Below are 16,145 nucleotides of genomic sequence, written 5' to 3' on the forward strand. Positions count from 1 at the left end.
TCACTCCCTAGATCCAGACCCCCTCCATGTCACAGAATCACAGTCCCCCGTCTCTGGGGTCTGAGCGACCAGGCTGCAGCCTGCACTGCCGGGGGCGCTACACAAGTTGAGCTGGAAATGCAAAGGTCTGTTTGCACAAGCGTCAGAGCGTGACAGCTGAGTATGGTTCTGAACACGTGCCGGGCACCACGGGATTAACTCTGTGCGGCAGGCTTGGGACCTGGGCACGGAGCATCGATTTGGGGCATCCCAGTGGCTGATTCTCCGCACTGTGAAATGCCCGTCTTGCAGACGCAGCGTAGAACCTAAGCCCTGGTGGTGCTTTTCCCTTCCTGGTACCCTCCCGCCAAGCCTGCCCTCTGGCGGGTTATCTGGGTGAGTTCAGGCAGGGTGGTAAGCAGGTGCCAGTATTGCAGCACACCCCATCCTTCCTCTTCTCCCATCAATGCTTTGGATCCCTGTAAAGTCTCTGATTTGTTCACAGGGCTGGATTAAGGGGGGTGGATAAGCTTGGCAGAACAAATACGTCTCTAGCTCGCTTTTAAACTCGGGTGTGGGACTGGCTCGTTTGGGGATCTTATCTCCCTAGCTCAGAGGAACAGAGCCAGGCCAGGTATTGCTGCCCTGCTTTCCAAACATGGATACCAACAGCAGGCTTTGCCCGTGCCTTCGGTATCTAGCACCAAGGGAAATGCTTCAGGGACGCGAGATTAAGCGGATTCTGCGGAGAGTAAACCAATTTCAAATTCTTAGCTTGAATTAGTCCTGCCCCTTGTCTCTGTTCAGATTGCAAACTCGTCTGGGGCTGTCTCTCCGGGGCCCGGATCCTGACTGGGACGTCTAGGGGCAACAGCAGCACAGCATGGTTCATAGTAAATAATAATAGCTGTGGGCCCACGTGCGTGCAGAGGAGAATGGCGTGGCTGTACTGAGCTCACAGCTCATCAGAGGAGTGTCTGGGCGGCTTCCTGGCCATGCAGCCGGGGTTTATGATAGATCCATTTGTCTGCAAATCTGCCTATCAACACCTCTGCGGTTTTACCTGGTTTTGCCAGTTCCTTGGCAGAGCCGCCTTTGGATCCTCGCTCAGCCTTTCATCTCCTCTTGTTGTGAGTTATCGCAGCCCCTTCCCCACAGCCTCCCCATGTCCCAGCCCTCCAGAGCCCAGCACCGGCAGAACTGCCGGCCGAATGCCACTGCTGTCTCCAGATTTGCATCGCTGTCGTAGAGCAGAACGTCACCCCTTGCTTCTCAAGCCATCCATAGGCCTGTCTGCATGGAGGAGTCCTGCCCCAGAACGGACCCTTCGTGCAGACAGTCAAAGCTTTCCTGGTTTTCCAACCTGGGTACCAACAGCAGAGGTGTCTCTCTGCACTAGTGATATGCACCAGTGAGATGCACTAGTGACTACGATCAGGGCATAGCCCCAGCTTAGACTCACTCGAGCCAACGTCATAAATCTTGTCCCTTTCTTCACCTCCAGAGTGATGGGACAGGGATCCGATTGTCCCCCCACCTTTCGATCCTTCAGCCCTTTCCTTTATCATTTCTGGAATCAGGACCAACAGCTGGAGACCTCATGGTCCACAGCTCCAGAGTGGGAGCCAGAACTGGCCCTGCCACTAAGTGGCAAGTTGCATCTTCTTTCTGTGCATGATTTTCCCCATCTGTGAAATGGGGATAATAATATTTACCCACAGCTTTGAGAACCCCAGATCATTCACCACAGTGCGAGTGCAACGGCTTTATTATTAATACATAATTATTTTAATCCGCTTCCGAGCAGGGCCATGGGTTAGATGGCTCCTCACCAAGTTCCCAGCTCCCGGAGGGAGCAGGGGGCTGGGGAAGAATGGAACGCAAGAACAAACTAAAGGAGGCAAGTGGCACCAAAAATATTAGGTTTTTTTTTTTTCCTTTCATCCTTAATTCTAATTGTTCACTTTCATTCAGTTTCCAGCAGGAATGAATAGCTCCCGGCAGCCTTTAGCCACTCAGATAAGCTGAGCTGTTTGTTTAGCCCCATCGGGGCTACTTGCTTCGCTGCCAAATGCTTTGTGCAAACTTTTGGGGGGAGTTTTAAGCAATTCTAGCGTGACACGGAGCGAGGGGTTTTGCATTCTTAATTTTCAAAAGTTCTCGATCCAATCCTGATTCACCCCCACCCTGCCAGTGCATGCCAACGCTGCCACACCAGGCCTAGTGTGTCAGCTGTCCCAGTGCACTCCAGGATTGACCCCCGACCTGGCTAGTCCAGTCCTGGGCGGGTGCGTCTGAGCCCTAACCTGCAGCACTGCAGCTCTTCTACTCTGGGTGATGGGGCCAGGGAGAGGAGGAGCATCTAAGCACGCAGGCTCGCTCATGCCAGGCAAATGCAGCTAGATAGACAAGCAGGCAGGTAGACAGACTGCGGCACTCAGCAGGTTCATTACAGCGCCTAAGCGAGCAGTTTCTGGGAAGTGAGATTGATAACGGCAGGGCTCAGGGATGGGGAGGGCCAGGGCCACCTTCCCAGCTGGGAACATCAGAGGCAGAGAAGGGGAGAGCAGGAAAGTGAAAGGCTGCAGGTGTGGAGAGAGAGAGGCAGATGGAGGAGAAAGCAGGGAAGGGGAAAATAGGAGAAAGGAGGGGTAGCCTCTCTCTCTTCTTTGTTTCCTCCCTTCAGTATCCTTTTCTCGTTCCCTTTCCTGTCCTTTCTCCCTCTTGGCCTGTCTAGCCAAACATTCATCCCCCACTCATCTACTCCTTTCCTTCCTGGTCTATTCTGCACCGGCTCTGCGCCGGCCTGCCCGCCAGTCCGATCGCCTCCCAGCCGTCCGTTCAGCGACGCGACCGACATCCGGCACGTGCCGTGTGTTCCCTTGTCATCCGCCCCTCCGCGTGCGCAGTGGAGTGGTTTGTTTTGGGCGGGTTTGCTGTCGGGTTTTGTAAAGGCCCCCGCGGTTCTGTGCGTCTGTCCGGCGAGGCGGGTGGGAACAGCGCGCCTGGCACCGGGTGTGAAGGGGGTGAGGTCCGAGGATCCGTGGTTCCTGGGGGAGTGTGTTCCGCTGTCTGGAACTGACTGCTAAGGGAGTCCTGTTTCCTGCCCAGACGAGCTTCACCATTGCAGGAGAAAGGGCCTGAGCAGTGGAGCTATTCACCAACGTCTTCCTCACCCTGGAGCACCTGCGTTTCCTTCATCCTGCCTTCATTCTCACCCTCTCCTCTTCCTCTGCCTTTCTTTTCCCCTTGTCCTTTCTTTCTCTCTTTTCCCTGCACATTGACGGCTGCACTGCCATCTCTCCAATTCTCCCCGTCCCCTCCGTGGTCACGAAGCCCTGTGCTGGCTCCTGGAGATTCGCTCAGCTCTATTTATTTATTTATTCCCCACCCCGAAATCCCTTCTGTGCAACGAGCCTGATTTACAGCTCTAGCAGGAAGCTGTTGTTCCCCGCTCGCTACCTGGCATCAAGAAAGCCATTAGGGGCCAATTCATCATGAAAATGCCCCAGCCGAAGTGACTGGAAGATGCTTTACAGTGGCCGTCCCCGCCACAATCTCTAATGCAGTCCTAGAGATCATATCCCATTGCTTCCACTCTCTGGTTGAGTAGGGCAGTAAGTGAGCTGTCGCAAGGCAGAAATATTATTTATGGGGTAATGTGGTGTATGGAGAGGGAGAGGACATCAAGCGGCACAGCTGAGGAGGGTGAGAGCTGGGCCTTGTCTTGTGATGGCTGCAGCATCCTGCCGGCCAATGGCGCAGGGCTCAGAGCTTTTAAAGAAGGTCTTGGGAGGCCAGGTCAGATGCCGGGGGTGAAAGATGCTGGGGTGTCTTGTCAGCTAGGATAAAGGCAGGTTAGCATTAAAGCATGTAACGGGACAGGAGAACAGCAGGGATAGTGATTCCGAGGTAGCATTAGCTCACTGAGCCTTTCCCGTGCTTGCTGGGAGGTCTCGTACTAGAGGTCAGCCCCTTTGCACTGATGTGATAAGTGTGTCAGTTCTTTGTCGTGTCACACAGGGACTGATGGCTGGCAATAGCTACGGGAGGGGACCGTCCCGTGAATCATTTGCAGGTCCCATTTGCTCCTTTGTGCAGTTGTCTGGGAGTGAAAAGTTAGGAGTACCCACAAGGGATTTGCACGGATGTGTTGCTTTCACTGATCTGTCATAGCTGGTTTTGCACTAGCAATGCAATGGGTCTTTGGGCAGAGGATGACGGGGTGTCAACCTCCCAGCTAAGCAGCTGGCTGAGTACCCAGAACATGGGGGTGACTAATCAATAGGGGGGATGCTTTTCCATCGGAGTCAGCACCAAACCCATGTAGTGTGTGCGCTGGGAAGGCTATCTTACGTAAGGGAGATGAATCCAAGGTGCTGACCGCACACGGCCATTGAAGAGCCCCTGGAATGGATTTGTTTAGGAGTGGCAGAATTCGACCGCTAATATCAATGTCTATTTTTAAGCATTTTTCTTTTTAGTTTTTATCAATTTAAATTTTCACAGTTGCACAAAATTATGGGTGGGGTCAGAGAGCAGAGTGGGTCAGACAGTAATTATTTAATGACAGCAGATGTTGATCTCAATGAGTTAATAATGCTTATAATAATTAAAACACAAATTGTCAACATCACGTCAAAAAATGTATCCATAAATCAAACTATGACAAGTTCTCAAGCAGCATTTTTCTTACTTTGCCTATCTGTAAATTTCAATTGTTATTGATGGAAATATTTTTGTCAGTTTGTGTGTATGCAGTGAAATCAACGTTTACCAATAAAAATCGAATCCATCCAAGCCTAGCTGTGTTCAGTCCAGAGATACAGATGTAGTGCAACATGAGAAATTATATTCCCCCTGCCTCCAGCACCCCTGCAATTTCAGCAGGGCCCAACATTTTGCTTCACTTCCTGTTCTAAGCTGCATTGGTCCTGTGGTCTGTTATGCCGCTGGTCTGTTCCACCCCAGGGGTAGCTGCTTTTCATCAGTGGAGGGAAACAATTCCAATATACACAGCAAAGCCCCAGATATTTGTTATTCCATCTGCCCTACAGGGAGAATTCCACTGAATAGCACAGAGCGTCTTCCCTTGAGTGAGACAGGTAGAATCTGAATGCTCACAGACTACAGAGGCGTTTGGGATGGAAGGTTGTGAAGAGATGATTTTGTTAACATCTGGGCTGGAGGAAGGTTGTCCCAGTGGTTAGGGCTGTGTTTTAGAACTTGGGAGATCCAGGTTCAATTCCGTGTTCTACTCCACACCTTTTGTGTGTCCTTGAGCAAGTCACTTAGCTTCTTTCTCTAGGCCTCAGTTCCCCATGGCTAAAATGGGGATGATGATAATACTCTGCCTCACAGGGGAGGTTGGAGGGATAAATACATTAAAAGCGTGTGAGATCTACTGATAAAAAGCCCTCTGTGAGAGGTGTATAGCTCTGAGGTAACGTTACTGGTGCAGTCTGTAAGCGCCGTCTGAGCTCTGAGACGAAGCAGAAAATGCTGAGTCTGGGTCCATACCCCCACTGTGCTAGGGGTTGTACAAACCCAGCAATATCTTCCTGGATAAATCAAAATGAACAGCACTGGCTTTGCAGGTTTATGCAGCTCTCCCTCCCTTACCCTCCCCTTCAGCCGTCTTTCCTCAATGAGCTAAATTAAAGAGCGCTGCGGTGCATTGTGCAGGGTGGAGAACTGAGTCTAATGCGGCTTTTTGCAGAGGTGGTGTCAGCTCCTGCCGTTGCATTCGGCACCGGGAAGGGTGCTGCAACCATTCCAGCCTCCTTCCTGGTTCGTTTGGCTGCCGGGCTCATGCCCGCACAGCAAGGCCTCCCCACGGATGGGCATCCAGAGCGCAGGGTGGCTGGTGGGGAGAGAATCCCGCACGAAGGGATGAGTGATTAGCTCCGGGATCCCTACTTGGACTGATTTGCCACATTCCTTGTGCCCCCTTGGAGAGGGAGCAGTGTCTAATGGTTAGAGCAGAGGATTGGGCGCCAGGACTCCTGGGTTCTAGTTCTGGGAAAGCAGTCTTGTCTAGCAGTTAGAGCAGGGAGTGGGAGTTGGGAGTCCTGGGATCAATTTGCAGGTCTGGGAGGTAGGGGAATTTAATGAGTAGAAAAAGGAAGGGGAAGTCTAGACTCCTGGGTTCCTTTCCCAGCACTGCCCCAAATTACTAGGAGATCCTGGGGACAAGTCACTGCTTCGTTTATGTGCCGGGGCTGGAAGCTGATTGGTCCACATCTGGTATGAGTGGCATGGCGGACGGGGGTGTCGATCGGGCCAGCCCTCTAGTACGTGTCAGGGAAGGATGCCAGTTGATCAGTGCCTCTAACAAGCAAACAGGGGCAGCAGGGACAGATGGTGATTGCCCTTGATCCGAGAGACAGGGCCGGCGCGATTGGCCCAGGTCTCGTGCATGTGACAGGCTCAGGTGCTGAGGATATAAACCAGATCATAGTTTGCACTGCTGCAGAGAGGAGATGTCCACATGCTGCACCCATCAGGGCTGCTGCCCTTGCAGTGGGATGCACACACCTCGTGGGCAGATCTCCGCTCCAAGGAAGGCACATGCTCTGCTGTGAGCCGCTTCCCTTCCCCAGGGAACCAGGCTCCAGCAAGCCCCTTTTTCCCCCTCCCCTGGATTTTTTCCTTCCTCCATTCCAATTATCTTCCTCTTTCATCACTGCAGGAGCTGTAAGTACAAAGTACCAATTAGCTAGTTTTCAAGTTTAATTAGGTTGGAAGGTAGAGCAAATTAAATCCTTTTATCGTATGTTTCAAAGCGCTTTCCCATCAAGCCCACGGGATCGGTTTCCTTTGACTGAAGTCCACGTTAGCTGCATTGGGGCCGGCTCTGAATCAGGGAGCTCTCCAGCTCCAGGACCAATGGGAGCCGGGGCAGGGGGGGAAACGCCCCATCCGACTGCCAGGGCATCTCTGCCCCATGGACGCTGGGCCCTGACACAGACAGCCGGCTCTGACCCCAGTTGGTCACTGCTTCCGGGAATAAATGTGCTTCCCGGGGATTCACCTCTGGTGGTATGAACTTGTCCTCCTGATGGGCTGCAAGGAGGCGTTTTTGGTGGGCACTTGGGGCCCTGTGCCAGAGGGATCCCTAGCCACTAGGAGGGGTGCAAGTTGCGCTTTGGTACAGCTGCCCGCCCTTGCAGGGTCTGAGTGCAGGACTCCGGGAGGGTGAGACTCCCACCCCTGCTGGAGATTCCCCCTCCCTCCCCGAGCCCTGTCGCTTCCCCCCGCTGTCTGTTCTAGACCCATTCCTCAGGACAGCCCCGGTCATGGGGAGGTGGGTCCCACCAGGGGGGTCCAGGCCGTGGGGAGGGGAGAGCTGGCAGAGGGGGGGCAGCGGCACTCAGAGCAGGGTGCGTGTCTGCGTGGGGAGGGTCCCGGTACTTGGCAAAGGGCTGGTGAGAGGCGAGGAGCCTTGTTCGCTCCATGGGAGGCAACGGGAGCTCCAGGCAGGGCCCTCTGATCATGGAGTCCAGGGTTCATCCCCGGACGGACCCACTGCTCAGCAGGGGCCCAGACAGAGCAGTGTCAGTCAATCGGAAACCGGGTCTCTGGCCACCGGGAGGAGCCAAGGTCCATCGTGGGGCAGAAGGATCCGTCTTGCAGGGGGAGGGATGGGACAGGGAGATCCTGGAGTGGGGGGGTGATCTCTCTCAGGGAGCCCCGGACAGCTGGGCCCCGTTGCGTTTGAACCCCTCGCTAGGCAGCTGGAGCTCAAGCTGGAGAGGAGACGGGAGGGCTGCGGGTCTGTCTGCTCGTCCTCAGCCTTAACAGAGTTAAAGCCGCAGGGGCCATGAACCCAGTTTCCCAGAGGGGCCGACGTGGGTGGGAAGAGGGAGCGATGCATTGTGCCGTGGGGCACGGGGCACCCATCGGCCGGCCCGGGGAGGAAACTGGGCAGGTGGCATCTCATTTGTGTCTGGCTGCCAACCCTTATCGGTCCCAATCCGCCTCGCCCCTGCCAAGTGGGTCATTAAAGGGCCACTTTGCAAGCCCTTAGCCTGCTCCTAGTTGCCATAAACCCCGCTGAGCCCCACAGGCCCTAAGCGTGGTCCTGTTGAGACAATGGCCGGGGACTCTAGGCCTGTCCCTCGTTATTCTCCCGCTGTGTGCGGCTCCTGGTCATGTCGTCCCCTCTGCCCCTGTTACAGTGTCTCCCTCGGGGTCTCCTTCTGGCCCTGCTTACGGCATGAGCATTAGCATCGCCGCAGGGGAAGGGCCGCGGAGAGGAGGCAGTGTGCCCGCTGTGGTACTCGTCCCGTACCCCTTAACCTGCCCCCAGGCAGCCTGCCCTGAAAGCTGGGGCTGCTCACCTCTTCTGGAGCCCCGCTGATGCCCGTGGAGGGCAATGCCAGTTAACTCCTTTGTGTCTCAGGCGCTGATCTGCCTGCGACGGGGAGAAAGTCGGGTATTTCCCCCTCTTTCGCTGCCTTTCTCACACCTGGGTCCCCCTCCCAGAGCAGCCTGTCCCTGTGCCCACCAGCCCCCAGCTCTCCCTTTGCTGCCTGCTGTGGCTCTGCTCCCCGGGAGCCTGGCGGGGGCCTGGTGGAGCCAGCTGCCGCATGGCAGGAAGGATTTTTTTAGGCTGGAGAGGGTGTCACAGGCAGGAGAATGAAAGAGCGCAGCAAGCAAACAGGGCCGGGCAACAGCACAGCCAGATTGCAGCCCGGGACAATGGCGGCATTGGAGTAACCTGGGGAGAGCAGGAGCGGCTGGGATCTGCGCTCATCTCCCTGCCGCAAGGACAATCTGGCCGAGGGTTCTGGGCGCACGCCGCTAGGGCATGACCACAGGCCACCTGCTGCGGGAAGGGGATCTGCCCTGGGGAGGAAGAAGTGGCAGGCAGCAGAGCCTCTTGCAGGGGAAGAAGCGTGCCACCCAGTCTATAGTTTCTATACAGCCTGCTATTTGCAGGTCTCAATGCGCTTACAAACCCCAATGAATTCCTCTCTGGATCCAGCGTGGCAGGCTCGCAGGCATCATGCTGCTGGCTATAACGAACAGAACAGAGGTAGATGAAGATAGACAGGGACCCTCAGTGGTATGAACCCCATTTTAAAGCAGGGGAAACTGAGCCATGGGGGGAGCGTGACATAGACACACAATGAGATGGGAACAGAACCCAGTCCTGAGCTCTAACTACTAGATCTTACTGTCTTCCCCCGTGCTATTCTGTGTCCCTCCCTGTGGGGCTGTGAGATCACAGGCTGTTATTATGCACACACCCCTGGATGCCTCCAGCCGTCACTGAGAGGTGCAGGGTCTGCAGCGCGTCGGGCCTCTGGCTTTGCTGAGTGCTTACCTGGTGCCAGTGCTCCAAGGGCGCCTGACACCAACACATTGTTCGTTGTGTCTCCGTGTCTGTTGCAGATAAGCCGCTGCCGCAGGAAGCTCCAGGGGGCATAATCGGGATCCTGGGGGGTGTAATTGCTGCGGTGCTCATCATCGGCGTGGCCGTCACGGTGTTCATCATCTACAGGCGACAGCAAAAGAGCCGCACGGAGACCGACAACGACCTGTGAGTAGCCTCTGCGCCTGCTCCCGGCGGCAGCCGTTCCGGAGAATCGGGGGAGTTTTCGTGCACACACGAGGAATGCACGGGCTGGCACCAGTGACAGCACATGCATCACCCGTGTGGCTCTGCTACTGCATCTCCTCCCTGGGCTGCAGCGTGCCATTCCTGGACCATGCCTGAGTTGTGGCTCTCCCAGCTAGTTCAGCCTTGCGTCCCTCCCCTCAATCCTAAACAGCAGCATCCTGTAGGATTCCCGGCCAGAACCCTCTCGCCCGTAACTCGGCCAATGCCCCTCAATCCTAACCTGCAACAGCCACGGCTATGCCACTCCTCAGCTTCTCCTCTGCCACCAGTGCCAGTAAGCGACGTCTTTGTGCCTGGCTTGCTGACCCATGACGGCCTGTGCTAGGGAGAACAGGCTGTGAACCCATCTGTGGGATCCCAGCTCCAAGGAGCGAAGGGCGAGCGCCGCTCCCGACTGGCACAAACGTACACACCACCCCAGGTGCACGGGAACACGCCTCTGGGTGGGGCAAAACCAGGCCTCTTTTTAGTTTGGCTGGAGCAAGTTGTTCAGGTTTAGATCTTCCAAACTCTCAAGTGAAGGGGGCTGGAAGCGGGGGGGCTGCTTGGTCCAAAGCCCCACAGTGAATTAGGTCAATAAATGTTTGGTGGGCGAAGGGCAGGTGGGATAAGTGGCCCATTGGCTCAGCTCTAGTGTCAAATATTAGTAAGTGATTCTGTGACGATCCCAGGCCATTGGCTACTGCCAGGGATGCTGGCTGGTGGGGAGAGAGCCAGGTGCAGGCTAGAGATCGAGCCAGGATTCCCACATGCTACCCAGGCCCTACTACCTCCAGACTGAACCCGGAGGCCAATGTTGCTTCCCATGGCTTCTCTACCACCCTGTCACCCCCGCCGTGTGTATCTGGGGGCAGATTTTTAAAGAGGGGGTGCAAAAGGGGGACCTGTGAAAACTGTACCAATGCCCATGGCTCCTGCAGGGGGGCCCGCGTGGCAGGCATAAATGCCAGTTTGCTTATGCCAATGTGAGTGCAGGGGGCATGGCTTTCTCTTCTCCTCAGCCATGCAGGCCTTTTCGCCTCTGCCTGCTGATGGAGCAGAAGATGGAGCGGCCCAGCCCGGCCCCACCTTCAGGTTTGGAAACTCTTGGCCCCTCTCCTCTGTCACAGCCCTTGGGAATCAGGGCAGCGCCCGCTGTCCATGGTGCTGAGATATCCCAAAAGCAGAGCAGGAGGCGGGGGACATGCCCGAGAGGATCCTTCTCCCCATCCGCGTGATGGATGGCGCGGTTGGAGGGAGCGTTCCACGTTGCGGGGAAGCTGGGAAGCCTCCGGGCCTGTCCCAGCGCTGCTGAGCAGAGGAATGAATGATTCTCTCTCACTGTGTGTGTTTCTCTCCTTTCTTCTTGCCGGCTGGTTTTCCCCAAGTGATAAATCATCTCTGCTCCTCTCTGGGCCAGTCACGCAGGGCTGCAGCTCCCCATCCTAGCAGGGCCCAGCCATTACCGTTACCAAGAATGGCCCTTTCCCAGAGGGAACGTTAGCAAGTGCCTCTCTCTCTCCACCCACGGGCCTGCCCCCCTCCGCAGCGAGCATGGCTCATTGCAGATCAGCGAGCCCAGCTCTGCACGTGGGACCTTTCAGGCCCAGGACTCCCCCTGCCCCCAGCTCCACCGCTCTGGCAGCCTGTGGGGCCAGCTCCTTGCTCCTGGTTCCCAGCTTCTGGCTCCCACACGGCAGGGTTTTTTCTGGACCCTTTTCCGTTGTTGGTTGTGTTTAAGGAGGGAAAGTCTCTCCTTGGGTTTTGTTGCTGAGAGATGCCATGATAGAAAAGCAAACAAGCCAATCTGCCTTCTCTGGCTTTTCACTCCCGTTCTGCTGTCCCTCTCTCCCCACTTCTTTTGATCCCACACCCCAAGTGGTCTCCCTGCAGCTTCCCAGCCTGTCCCCTTCCCATTTCCTCTCCTGAGCCCGATCCCACGCCCCAGGAGACGGATTAGGGAAAGACACCCGGGCAGTGGTGTTCTGCCAAGCTCCAGCAAACAAGGCACCAGGATGAGAGGAGACGCACAGGGGAGTCTGCACTTGTTTGAAGTATGCTCCTGAATTCACCAGCTCCTCTTTGCTAGCTCCTCTCCTGCTCTGCCCCTGCCCCAGGCTCTTCTCCGGGTCCCAGCCCTTTCTGGCTCCCTGGCTATTGGGAGTGGTTTCAAGTCATATTACTGGGACCCCAACCTGGCCCCAGCCTTCCTTAGGTGCTCAAGCTGTTTAGTTGGGCCCATCTGGGGCCAAAGAATCAGGTCTGAGTCCTGGCTCGGGTCCCACGAACCACCTCCCAAGTTCTGGAGCAGGGAGTGTGGGTTCAGGCTCCTCTCTGCTTTCAAATACCAGTGTGTTCCCCTTCTTGGCACCCTCTGATCCCAACCACTCTCTAGCCACCTCAAACTCCTACCACGCCAGCTCAGCTTCCCCTGCACCAGAGATGCAACCCCAGCTACTTGAGCTAAAGGAGACTCCCTTAGCTGCCAGCAGTATGGGGTCTCTGACACACAGACAGGCGGTTCTGAGTCCGAAGAGAGCAGTGGTGATACATCCACACCAGGCATTTCTTTTACAGTCTGGTTATTATCACCGTGTGCTAACCTGGCATCCCACGTCCCTGGGAAGCTGGAGAAGGGCCCAACGCACTGGATCCCACCTGCTGGTTCGTGAGCATGCATGGCCCTGCTTTGTTCCCTGAGCTTTGGAGGCGTTCTGCTCACACATCCTCTCCGGGGCCATAGCCTTCAAATCACCCCCTTCCACTTGCAAAGGGAAAGCACCAAAGCGCCCCTCTCCCCCGCCCCACACACATTGTTACCTCCTGGCAAAAATGTTTTGCTCCATTTAATTCTGTTTGCGCGATGGCGCTGGAGGAAGGCAGGGGGGTGCAGAGCGAGACAACGGCGTGAAAAGAAGGAGCTGAGAGAGAAAGGAGAAAACAATAGCGCTGTGAGGTGAAATTGCATGGCCAGCATCAGGCCTGCAAAAGAGCCACTCTCAGGCAGTTGGTTTCCCACAATAGCCCTTTACAAAGGCACAAGAGGAGCTGCTTTAGCTGAGAGGAGACACACAATGGAGCGGGCCGAATGCCCTGACCCTGGGCAAGCTGACTGGGACGAGGCCAGGCCTTCTCCTGGAGCCCGAGATAATAGAGACATCTCGTCCCCACTCTTCATGAGGTGCCCTGCTTTGCACAGAACCCTCTAGGAGCCTGATCCAAAGTCCAGGGAGGTCAATGATTATCACTGCATTCTTTGGCACCGCTGTCCCCAGCCCTCATTTTCCACACCTCGCCCATCCCAAGGCCTGCTGTGGGCTTGAAATCAACTGGGGTTCGCAGAGAACTGCCTCTCGCCTCTGCTGGAATACGCAGGGAGAGCGAACAAGTCTGGAAAGGAAAGGGAGGGGGCAGCCCGCTAATTAGAGTGGTGGAGTTTAATAAGTTTTGTAAAAGGATTAGACACGTGTATGCATATGAGCCGAATCTGCAGAGACAGTCTCTAGGCTGGAGATTACAAAGGCTGTCAATCCTCATGCTCCAGGGCAAAAGTTGATCCCGCATTCAGGGTCAGGAATAAATTGCACAGTATATGCATTATGAAGGTTGTGTGCCAAAATCTGAAGCATCCAACAGTGGCCACTCAGAGATCTGCTACCAGACCATTCACCTGCTATTGATTGGCAGTTCTCACCACAGGCTGCTTCCTGCAATCCTACAAACAGTCCCTTTTGGGATGATTGGGTGCCAGTTCTGAACAGCACCAGAAGTGGGTTTACTGGCACTGGTCTGGGGGGCCGCAATCCCATGCAGGGATTTACCTGGGGTTAGAAACAAAGCATGGAGAAAAGAGTACCTTTGCTATGAGAGAGTTCATTTCCATGACCAAAAACAAAGAGAGGGCGGGGGAGGAATATTAGACAGAGCCCATTTAATCATGTTGACAGTTCAGTGGAAAGCTGGATCAATGGATCTATGCATCTCACCGTAGTGCCTACGGGCCCCAGGCAGGATCGAGGCCCCCACCGTGCTAGGCTCTGTACGGACACAAGGATGGTCCTTCCCTGCAAAGCTCATGATCTAACTAAAGAGAAGACACAGCCGTGGGTCCAGCGACCAGGAGGAGGGAGTTGGGGCGGGAGAGGGAAGGACAAAGGGAGTGTGTGGAGTCATTGGGGTTATTCCAGTTTTTCACCATCAGAAAGGAGAGAGGAATCTGTCCCGGGGATCCCGCCCCAAGTCTGGGGCAGAGCTGTAGTGAAAGGGCAACAAGCATGGAAGGGGAAGCAGTTCTCGGAGAGGGAGGGGGAGCTGAGTGCTGGTTGCACCTGGGATCTCTTACTGAGCCCTTATTCTGGGATTATCAACATTTCTGTGGCTAAATTGCAGAGCAGGTGCAGCAGCTTTCCAGGGGCAGGTCAGCCCTGACACACGGGCTCCACGGGAGAAGTGAGCTTCGTGGAGATGAAAGCCAGGAACCAAGAAGAAAAACCCTCCTCCCCCCCAACCCAGTAATGCCCCACCCGCCGGGTCCACCTCTGCACTCCTTGAAGCCCAGGGGAATGTTGCCCCTGATGTTGGTGCATGCAGGATGGAGCCCATCCCAGTGTGGGCTGTGAGGGGAGAGTCCTCGTTCCTGCAGTCGAGCCAACGGCTGCTTCTCTCCCTGCAGAATTGACCTGCCTCCATCCCACAAACCCGCCCCACCACCAAAGAGGAAACAGGAGATGAAAAGCCACCTGACGGCAGAAGACATCCAGGTACCTACCCCTAGCCAAGTGCCCCGCTTCCTTTGCCAGCACGGGAGAAGGGCCTCCAGCCAGTCTGCAGAGTGCCAGGCCTTTGGGAAGGCCCCAGGAAGCAGGCTGGGTGGGAGGAGGGCAGTGGATTGGGATTATCCTCTCTGTCCAGGAGCCCAGCAGTCTTGAGGGCTGCATCTTGAACCCAACCTGCATCCTTCTGGGCCTGGACGGGTTCGAGGTCAGGCAGGGTTCCTCTCCGGAAGGGTTGGCGCCTTGGCAAATTCCCGCTCTTTAAAGTGTCATGCCTAACAACGGGGGAGAGAGAACTAGAGGGAGGGAGAAGGGACCCTGTAAGCAGCTGGGAGCAATTGAGAAGGTGCAGTCTCTTGGTGACCTTACTCACGCTGTCCAATCCCCCGGGGACAGGCGCTGCTCCCCAGCCGGGTGGCAGGAAGGGTGGGGCTAGTGCTTGCCCTCTTGACTCCTCGTTGCCTGTCTCCCCAACCCCAGGTCGTCCACCTGGGCAACATGAAGCAGGAGGAGGAGATCCAGAAGCTCCCCCAGCAGACGCCGTACTACGACATGGCAACCAGCGAGTCCTCTCCGTACTCCGAGAAGCTGGTAAGGAGGGCGTGGTGCCGGCACTGCCACCTGACCTGCCCCCTCCTCCCCCTGTTCCCTGCTGCCTCCTGCACGGGCGCTCCCAATAAGGGATCAGGTCATGTTTCCATGCGCTGGGGCGGGATGGGCAGCCTGCTCTCCAGCTGCTCCATCTGTTAAAGGAAAGGAGAGCCCTCTCCTGGACTGAGACAAGGCAACGCAGTTCAGCCAGTCCTAGGCCTCCTCGCCCCCCCGCTGCTGACTCTAGCCAGACGGGACTCCTCTCCTGCTGTGTACCCGCCCTGGCTCCCCATAACTGTGGGTACACGGGGCATCCCCTGGGCTCTTCTCCAAGACGCACCCGTCAGCACATGTGGTGGGAATTAGGACTGTAACGAGTGTGGATGAGTCAACCCCCCCGGCCCCAATCCCTGACCCACCAGTCCCAAGACAGCTGCACCCTGGCCAAATCAGAGTCACAGGATCCCCCACTCCCACGGACGTTCCCGGAGATCGTACCATGCTGGTGGAGTTTGGTCCATCCTCTCCTGATTTGGCCTGCCCTGTGCCTCTTGGGGTCCCCGTCTCCCCTGGGGGCTCAGGCCCTGGGGTCCTTAACGCCCTACTAGCAGCTGGTGGGAGAGAATGCAGCTGCACACCTACATTTTTTTTTTTGGAGGCACATTTATTCCGGGGTTCAGGGGCCAACTAGCTGGGAGCTAACCGCCCTCTGCATTGGAGAGGGAGGGGGATGGAGGCAGGAGGTGCTGGAATCTATTCCTGGGTAGGGTCCTGGCTTTTCAGCAAGGCATCTGGGCCTGCGAGCCGGCCAGTCCACCCTGCTTTGTCCCCACCTTATGCAGCCGGTCCCATGAGAGACAGTTAAGCAGGAGGAGAGGCAGCCATGAAGTGACCTGAGGGAGCAGAAGGTACACAGAGGAGGAGCCTGGGAAATCCATTATCTGCAGGGCAGAGCTTGCAGGGGTTTGACTTTACATTGAGGACACTTCTTTCAAACCCTGTGTTTTGTGTGGATTTGTTCAGCTTGAAACAGGGAGACGCTAATGCAAGGCGGCAGCAGCGGGGAGATTAGGGGTCAGGGAGACGGGGAGGGAATTTAGCAGCAGTGCAGGGAAGGCTGTTTTCAAGGACAGATGCAGATCTAGAATAGGTGACATGGCTAAGCCAGCCCTCTGCATGGTAGCTGGCCGCCTTTC

At 55.9% G+C, this 16,145-nt stretch overlaps 1 protein-coding gene across 1 annotated transcript; it reads left to right on the forward strand.

Annotated features, from left to right (window-relative positions):
* The first annotated feature begins 6,236 nt into the window (after positions 1–6,236).
* LOC137165570 (nectin-2-like) lies at positions 6,237–15,931 on the forward strand. Its single transcript, XM_067566859.1, has 6 exons — positions 6,237–6,272; positions 6,582–6,675; positions 9,379–9,526; positions 14,259–14,346; positions 14,839–14,949; positions 15,792–15,931. Exons 1-6 carry the CDS (start codon positions 6,237–6,239, stop codon positions 15,801–15,803), a joined length of 489 nt encoding a protein of 162 aa, XP_067422960.1. The 3' UTR covers positions 15,804–15,931.
* The last annotated feature ends 214 nt before the right edge of the window (positions 15,932–16,145 follow it).

Source organism: Emydura macquarii, unplaced genomic scaffold (genome assembly GCF_026122565.2).
Source record: "Emydura macquarii macquarii isolate MOO-44397 ecotype Brisbane River unplaced genomic scaffold, CSIRO-AGI_Emac_v2 contig_312, whole genome shotgun sequence".
NCBI classification, from domain to species: Eukaryota; Metazoa; Chordata; order Testudines; family Chelidae; genus Emydura; species Emydura macquarii.